Source organism: Cicer arietinum, chromosome 7, assembly GCF_000331145.2.
Source record: "Cicer arietinum cultivar CDC Frontier isolate Library 1 chromosome 7, Cicar.CDCFrontier_v2.0, whole genome shotgun sequence".
In the NCBI taxonomy this organism is placed as follows: Eukaryota; Viridiplantae; Streptophyta; class Magnoliopsida; order Fabales; family Fabaceae; genus Cicer; species Cicer arietinum.
Window position 1 is genome coordinate 31,474,740 of NC_021166.2, and position 9,675 is coordinate 31,484,414.

General features: G+C 33.1%; 1 protein-coding gene across 2 annotated transcripts in view; it reads right to left on the minus strand.

Moving 5' to 3' along the window:
• Positions 1–3,622: 3,622 nt before the first annotated feature.
• Positions 3,623–9,675, minus strand: part of LOC101496374 (uncharacterized) — a 31,839-nt gene continuing 25,786 nt past the window's right edge. For both annotated transcript variants that reach the window (XM_073363822.1, XM_004509972.4), the window contains 2 exons: positions 4,313–4,642; positions 3,623–4,040 (listed from right to left, as the gene is read on the minus strand). In XM_073363822.1, coding sequence (XP_073219923.1) covers positions 3,927–4,040; positions 4,313–4,642 — 444 coding nt within the window. In that variant the 3' untranslated portion in view covers positions 3,623–3,926. The remainder of the gene's footprint in view (positions 4,041–4,312; positions 4,643–9,675) is intronic.

Below are 9,675 nucleotides of genomic sequence, written 5' to 3' on the forward strand. Positions count from 1 at the left end.
GAGGGAAATTGGCCACGGGTCAGAGGAAGAAGACGATGGAAATGGCGATTTTCTTTCCTTTCTTTTTCTTTCCTTTGTTTTTCCTTTCTTCCTTTTTCCTTCATTCTTTTTATACTATTTTCTTTTCCTTTTCCTTCCTTCTAGTTTTCTTTTCTTTTTCCCTCCAAACAAACATATATAGATAATAAATATAACTTAACAAATATCTCAAAATATCTAGATATTTGTTAAATTACCATTTCACCCGAAACGCATTAAATTATCCGTAAAGGATTCACCGCAGTTAATTTCAATTTATTTATCGACGAGAAATTTTAATTGGCATCAAAATATCTTTTTGATTATAAAACTCCCAAAATATTATTAACTTTGGCTTAAAAGCCTCCGAGCCAAAATCCAAAATATACCAAAAATACATAAATGGTACTTTAAAATTATGGGTCTTACATTTACTATGATGCGTTGTAGGATTGAGAGGAGAGGGTTATCTATTAGATGGAGTCACCCCTAAAGGAAATGTCATCATTAGGAGGAGGATGTTATCATGAGATGAAGTCGCTTCATGTTTCTAAAAAAAAATCATGTTTTTACTTGTTAGATTTTAAATGATCCTTTTAAGGTTGCTCATTTTGATTTCACTTCTTTATGAATTGAATCTTAAATATTTCTAGTTGGTGGTGGTTGTCTCCTCACAAAGTCTTTATGACTTACCTTTTCAGGTTGTTCATTCTTTTTCCAGATTCACATGCAATTGAGTAGCAAGCTGTTAGTAGATTCAAGTCTCAATCACATTTTTTTGGTTGGCCTCCTTGATCGATGGTCCTTTTGTTGAGTATATGTTGATTCATAATGTATTTTGCAGCTATGTTGAGTCTAGAAATTTATTTGGAAATGTATTAAATATTTAGATTCGCTTTTTCGAAATATTGACTGGGTTAAAAGTTTGTAACATGATTTTATATTTAACTGTTGAAATTACTGAGGCAGTTTTTCAATAATAACAGCTATTTGAAATTGTTCATCTAAAGGCATACCTTTAGAGATGACATCATGCGCTATATTCCGAATTTTATGGGATTAGGCCGCCACAAATTTGTCATTGTCGTCTGATGCTTGAGGTAGCGGCTCACAACGTACTTTTTAACCATTGCTTCCTTTGTATCATATTTCTTCCTCAAAGCACCACAAACATCTCTAGTAGTATTCTTGGAACTGTAGTAATTATATAGATCATCAACAAGTCTATTAAGAATAGAATTCTTACAGAGGTAATCATTGTTCTCCCACATGGTTAATTTTGCAGCTTTCTTATCCTTTTTTGTTTGTTCAACTATTTCTGGAACCATTGGAATGTCATCTTTAAGAACGTTGGCAACTTTTTTCATGGTTAATAAAAATAACATCTTTTGTTTACATCGTTTGAAGTGACATCCCTCAAACTGAAACTGTTTATTAAAATCAGAATCAGTGGAACCGGATCCAGTCATTTCTTCGGCAGACATGGCAAAAAGAAACGTCTTAAAATTATTGTTTTTTGAGTTTCGGAAAAACTATTTTGAAAAATAATTTTCATCCACCGAAGATATTATTGGGTTGAGTCGCGGATTAGATCATTCTCTTTAAGAAGTTTCACAACACATCCTAAACTTATGCAAGGCAGATGATCAATCACGATATACCTAAAATAAAGCAACCCAAATACACTGTATTGGTTTTACTATTGCACTGTAGAAAACCGTTCTAAAATTATATCCTCTAAATATGGTGGTTAAAGTCACTCATAATATGGTACTATGACCACTCGATAATTTGAAGGGACAATTTTTTGGTAAAGGGACAAAAAAAATTGGGGTGAAACAGATAAGTGAGAAGAGAGAAAATTCAATTTTTTTTTTGTTGTTTTGGTGTGTTTTGCAGAGTTTTGACCAGTTCATAAAAAATAAACAGAAACATGCATGCGAATTTGGAGTGAAGTGAAGGACGAATCGGTCAAATAATAATTGACGAGGAGAAGTGGAACATTGTGGAGGACTCGATCAACACACACACACACAAAAATCGTATGTCATAAAATATGAGAGAGGGAGAAATACGCACCCATTAAAAATAAATATTAATTTTTATTTTTACTGGTACTAAATAATAATACACCACACAGCTCAAGTTGAAGTCGAGCCAAGTCGAACAGACAACGGTGTGTATGGTGCTCAATTTGAGTGTGTTCTCTCTCCTTAACAAAATTGGATACCGCTTAGGGCACACTCTAAATGTCATATATCCTCCTTATATACATTACTAATGTGTAATTTCTCTCTTATGTAAAACTTCCTTATTTTGTCAACTTCACAACACTAACTCTAAGTTTCAACACTTAAAATTTGTTTGATGTGCACGATAGAATAAAGACATGATATAACACAAAGATGGATAAGGATAGGATAGTGACAGGATTAACATTATTGTATCATGTGTTCGATACGCAAATAATAACCAACATTTTATTTTGTCATATATCTGATACGCATCTCATCATGATATGATATAATATATATTATATTTAAATAACAAAATTACCATTATAAAAAACTATCTATTGACACTAATTTCAATTAATTTTTATATTTTTATAATTTTGAATACTAATTTATTAAATTATATAAAAAGACAAAATTACCCTTGTGATAAAATCATAAAGATTTTTTTAATTAATTATTAATATTTTATTTTTAAGTTTAATATCCAATTCTATTAATTATTTTTCTATTTGATTAGATTTACATTTTTATATTTTAGATTAGATTTTATAAATTATTTTTATATTTATATTTTATTATATTTCAATTTTACATTTTAAATTATATTTTATTAGGATAATTAAAAAAATTATTGTACTTATCATATCCTATTGATTTCTAACCCAGCTCATATTGAGGATAAAGTTTCAACTAAAAAGACAAGATTAACTTATCATATCATGTTGGTTCATTAAACACTGAATTCATATCAGATATGATATCTTATTCATATCATGTCTCTTATTTTGTTAATGAAACGAACTCTTAGTGCTTATCTTCCAACACAAATTTCAAAATTCCAAAATAAAATAATCCAACACTTCTCACTTTTGATATACACCCCCTTCTCGTTGTTTTAATTGCTTTCCTTCTTTTAATTGTGGTGCAGTGCGGTTGAGGTGATGATGGTGTGAAGCACATGTTGCAAATTCATGTGTTAAATGATTTGTCGAAATTTTCATTCATTGAACGGTTTTGTAAAATTGTTGAAAAGATGGAAAAATAAAAATGTTGCACATTATAACACCTCAGCATTTTAGATAGAATTCAAAGAATGGAAATGCTGCTCTTTTGAAAATTGAATATTGGTGTTGAGACGGCAGCGCAAAAAATAGCAGTTAAAAAAATTATGTTATAAATACAAAGTTATTAATTACAAAAGGATATGGTCTAAACTGTAAATATTCTGATTCCCTTCCTAAAAACTAAAATATTGTGATTCTCTTCATAGAAAAAAAATTATTATGATTCTCATATTGTTGATTTTTTATTTAAAAATAATAAACAAATTATGAAGATTAACGCTAAAAATGTGATATATCAAGTCATCTTAAAAAAAATACTTTTTTTTGTCAAATTACTTAGTAATTAGACTCGTACACTTTAAAAAAGGAAAAGTGGATAATTTCATGTTCCAACCTTAACTTCTGCAAATCGATGCCCTTACAACCCACTAATTGAACTATACTGAAATATCACTATTAACCTTAAACACAAACTTGTCATAAAATTTAAAGCAACTTTTTATATCCCGCGCTCTACCAAAATACAGAACAATATGATGAGTGTGATCATTGAGAGGTTGGCTGGGGACTACCAAACTTTTCCATATTGATCACATATAGACATGAGTCAGCATGCATCCAAATTCCTACTTTTTCTACCACTCACGCAGGCCCAATCGTCCATTTTGGACACTTCTATTCCTTCTAAGAATGGTGAATATCTTTCTAAGATGTGATGAACCTGCATATATAAAACACAATGGCAATGAACTCCGGTGCACCATAGAATTGAAAAGCAGTTCCGCCGAACAAAATGTCCTAGGTGACAATTGACAGAAGGCTGCCTTTTGAACAAGAAAATAAATAATACTCCCTCCTAATTAAAATGTAAGCAAAAATTGTATCTAAAAAAGTGAGGTATATACTTAAAAATTAAGACTAGTTACACAAACTTTTCAGATACTATTTTTGCATATATTTCATTCCATAAGAAGTATGCATTAATTAAGTTACCTGTTCAGATAATATGCCAGAAAGACCAATAATTGCTCCAGGCTTTGCACAAGAGATAATTTGATCAGCATTTTCTAATAAAGGATTTAAGAGTATATTTGCAATGACTACATCATACGTATTGTTGCCGGTGACAGTTTGTATCTCACGAGTGTTTTCACCCTGTACTACACCGGATGTCCAGTCACCCACCAAGGATGCAGAATTTTCGCTAGCAATTAGCTGCAGTTGCATTCTGTCTGGTCCAATGTTGTTCAAGGCAGCATTTTGATATGCTGATTCAATTGCTTGTGAATCTACATCAATTCCAACTGCGAAGGCAGCACCGAACTAAGAGTATAATGGGATGCCAAAATTAGAATGGAAGATCTGATTTGATCTATATATAATACACAACGTAAACAATATTGTCAAGATAAAGAGATATTTTTACAGAATTTGCTAGCACTAAAAGAAGTGTACATTATGACAACAAAATACAAACAAGTTTGTTGAATGAGAAGAGAAATAAGAGAGACATGCTGAAAATCTGTGTTTCAACTACACAACGGAAGTTCTTTATATGGACTCTGAACAATAAATACAAATAATGATAGAAATAATTACAAGATATTATACTCCTAATTACATGATATTCTATTTATTTATTTAATCTTATTTTATTTTCAACATCCCCTTTAAGCTGGAGCATATAAATCAAATGCACCAAGCTTGCTACATATATAACTAATTCTAGGACCTCGCAACGAATTTTTAAAAACATCTGTCAACTGATCATTGGAATTGACAAAGCTAGTGATGATGTTGTCTGATTCGATCTTTTCTCTAACAAAATGGTAGTCTATCTCAGCATGCAACTTGATTATCACATATTAGTGTCATTGAGTCGGCCTCTTCAAATTGAAGTTCTTGTAGTAATTGTTTCAACCAGATGAGTTCACATGTTACTAGTATCATGACCCTGTATTCTACCTCAGCGCTGGATCTTGCAACAACATTTTGTTTCTTACTCTTCCAAAATATTAAATTTCCTCCGACAAGTACACAATACTCGTGGATCGTCTATCAAATGGGTGTACCTACCCAATCAGCATCTAAGTAACAACCTATCTGAATATGTCTTTTTTCTTCATAAATGAGACCTTTTCAAGGGGCACCTTTGATGTATTTTAAAGTACGAGTTACAGCATCCATATGTTGTTGGCAAGGAGAACTTAGAATTGGCTTACTACACTAACAACAAGGGAAATGTCAGGATGGATGACTGTGAGATCATTGTTATTAGGAGCTAGCTCTAAAGCGTAGGATCCTAAGATCTTACGCGTTTTACAGCAAGAATAGTGTTAGAGCGAAAGAAAGAGCTTCGTACGACCCAGATCTATGGGCGCGCAAAGGAAGCACGTGGACATGTAGGAGCTTCGTACAGACTGAAACACCATTTGGCTGGTACGCAGCTCAACGCTGTTGCATGTGATGTTGTACCTGATGATGTGAAGAAACACATGTTTGAACTTGTAAAATCCTTGAAAAATAAATCATTGAAGAAAACAAAAGAGAATGATACAGATAATGTAAAAGAAAAAAGGTTATTAGAAGAGGATGAGAATGCTACCCCTGCAAAACTTTTCAAGAGAAATGAAGTAAGTACTCAAGCCACCACCAACAATATTTTTAAGAAGAATTTGAAAGAAGAAGTGTGTCTAAAAATAGCTTCGTTCTTCTACAATAATGCCATAGCCTTTAATGTGGCAAAGAGTGATGAATTTAAAAGGATGTTGGAGATGGTTTCAAGACATGACCTTGGTTTTAAGCCACCTTCCTATCATCAAATCAGAACATAGTACTTGAAGCAAAAGGTGGAGGAGACAACTAAGGTCATTGAAGAACACAAACTTACTTGGAAGAAGACAGGTTGTACTATTATGAGTGATGGGTGGATGGACAAAAGACGAAGGACACTTTTGAATTTCTTAGTTAACAGTCCTAAAGGTACTGTTTTTTTAAAGTCAATAGATGTTTCTCATATGATAAAAACTGCCGATAAAATATATAAGATGATTGATCAAGTAGTAGAAAAAGTTGGAGAAGAAAATGTCGTGCAAATTGTGACCGACAATGCAGCAAATTGCAAAGCTGCTGGTGCGGTGTTAATGTTAAAAAGGAAGAAGCTCTATTGGACACCATGTGCAGCACATTATATTGATCTCATGTTAGAGGATTTTGAGAAAAAGATAACAGTTCATTATGAAACAATTTCAAAGGGTGAGAAAATTACCCAATATATATTCAAAGGCTTCTCTAATTTCTTTATTACAACATTTCACCAGAGGAAAAGATTTGGTGAGACCAGCCGCTACTCAATTTGCAACATCTTATCTAACTTTGGGTTGTCTAATGGAGAACAAAGGATCATTGATAAGAATGTTCACATCTAATGAATAGATATCAAGCAAGTTTGCAAAAACTAGTGAAGGGCAATATGTTGAAGAAGTGATTATGGATAAAGAGTTTTGTAAAAAGATTGCAATTTGCTTAAAAGGTGTTTATCAACTAATCAAAGTGCTTCGTTTAGTGGATTCATATGAGAAACCAGCAATAGGGTTTATTTATAAGGCAATGGACCAAGTTAAGGAGAGAATCCAAGCTTCCTTCAATGGTGTTCAAAGAAGGTACTACTATTTCTACAAATTATGTTTCTGCAAATTATGCATTATGCCTTCAAATTCTTTAAATTCTGCATTTTATTTCATGCCTAAAAGTAATTTAGTTGTTTTGCCATTATTTAGTTTCAAGCCTCTATGGGATATCATTGATGAGAGGTGGGATAAACAACTCCATCGGCCTTTACATGCGGCAGGCTACTACCTTAACCCTCAACTACATTACAGCCCTGGATTTAAAGGTGATTACGAAGTCAAATGTGGGTTATATGACTGCTTACAAAAGATGGTGGGAGATGTTGAAGAAATCTACAAGATTGATACTCAACTGGAAGATTTCAAGACACAAGCAAAGTTTTTTGGTAGTCTGATAGCAAAGGCTGCACTTAAAACCAAAACTCCATCACAATGGTGGGAATCATATGGGGGTCAGCATCCAGAGCTTCAAACTTTTGCAATTTGTGTGTTAAGCTTAATTTGCAATTCATCTGGATGTTAACGAAATTGGAGCGCTTTTGAGATGGTAAAAATTACTTTAAAATTTCACTTTGAAAATTATCCACAACTTGCTATATACTAATGGAGTTTGTATCTATTAGGTCCACACAAAGAGGAGAAACCATTTGAAACAAAAGACAATGAATGATGTTGTGTTTGTGATGGCAAATTCAAAATTATCTAAGAAGCAAACCAGAAATGTGGTAGAACATAACCTTGATGATCTTGAATCTGATGATGAATGGCTTGTAGAAAATAATGAAAGTTCAACTGAGAATGACATTTTAGATTTCACAATAGAAAATGAGGATTTAGAATTTGGCAATCAAAATGAAGAAGGGAATGGAGTTGAAGATACTACCCCTCAAGATGATTTGGAGATTCATAACCTTGATGATGAATTTGATGGAGAAGGAGATGAAGATTATATGGAAGATGTTGGTTTTGATCACAACACCTTTGATGAATTGTTAAATTAAAGTTTTAGATGTTGTTAGATGATGGTGATAGGTTTTGTTTTTTAGTTTGAGACAATGGGAATAGCCTTTTGTGTTTCAGCATGTTATTTTTAATTGAACCGATGAAAATTTTTATGGTAAGGTTATTTTTCTTAATTTTATGGTATAATTTTGTCAATTTTGTGAGATTTTAAGATCCGCTTTACAATCCTATGATCTACGCTTTTTCTATACCCTAAAGATCTTAGGTAGGATCTAGAGTTTGACAACCTTGTGTGAGATAGTTTAATTTTCCAACTAATCTCCTATATCTTCCTGAATCTGATAGAGGCTCCCCCTGATTAGGTAAAAATTTGACATTTGGATCCATAAGAGTATCAATTGGTTTGACATCAATAGACCTATTTCTTCAAATATATGGTGCAGACTCGAAAAAGGTAACATCAACTGATATAACGTATCGTGGTAAGGCAGGAGAATAACAACGATAACGCTTTTGGGATCAATGATATCCAAGAAAGACACACTTGAGCGATCAAGTTGATAGTTTGCTGAGGTCATGAGATAAATTGTAAACAAAACATGTTGACCCGAAGACGCGGGGAGGTAGTGGGTGAAGAGGGGTATGGGGAAACAGGATTGAATGAGGAACATTGTCATCAAGGACAGAAGAGGGCATACAATTTTGATAAGATAGCATGCCGTTAAGACAGCATCTCCCCAAAATTGGAATGGAACATTACCATGAAGAAGTAAGGTCTGAGTGGTTTCAATGAGATGTCGATTTTTGCATTCAGTTACCCCATTCTGTTGGGGGTGTATGAGTGTTGGTTACGATTTTGTCCATTAAGGGACAGCTGCACAACTTTCATTATTGTATCATAGGAATATTATATTACCATTGATAACCATATAACATCTTTCCTTTCTTGTAAATAATTGAGTTAATTAGGATTTAATTAGCTTCTTGATTTACTTGTACTTCTTACGTTATTTATACCATATACAAATTGTGAATAACTCGTGTGAATAACTCAATTATAGACAAAGGGTATTAAACAACCCTAATTTACAGTAATACTAACGGGCCAGAATACTTACAGCCCATCTATTATAATATAATATTTAACGCTCCCCCTCAAGCTGGAGCTTATAAATCAAATGCACCTAGCTTGTTACATATATAACTAATTCTAGGACCTCGCAATGCCTTTGTAAACACATCTACTAACTGATCATTGGAATTGACAAAGCTAGTGATGATGTCACCCGATTCGATCTTTTCTCTAACAAAATGGCAGTCAATCTCAATATGCTTGGTCCTCTCATGAAAAAGAGGATTCGAGGCAATGTACAATGCAGCTTGATTATCACATATTAGTGTCATTGTGCTGGTCTCTTCAAATTGAAGTTCTTTCAGTAACTGTTTCAACCAGATGAGTTCACATGTTACTAGTGCCATGGCCCTGTATTCTGCCTCAGCGCTGGATCTTGCAAAACATTTTGTTTCTTACTCTTCCAAGATATTAAATTTCCTCCAACAAGTACACAATACCCAGAAGTTGATCGTCTATCTATGGGTGAGTCTGCCAAATCTGCATCTGAGTAGCCAATTATCTGAGTATGTCCTCTATCTTCATAAATGAGACCTTTTTCAGGTGCACTTTTGATGTATTTAAGAATCCGAATTACAACATCCATATGTTCTTGGCAAGGAGAATTTAAGAACTGACTTACCACACTGACA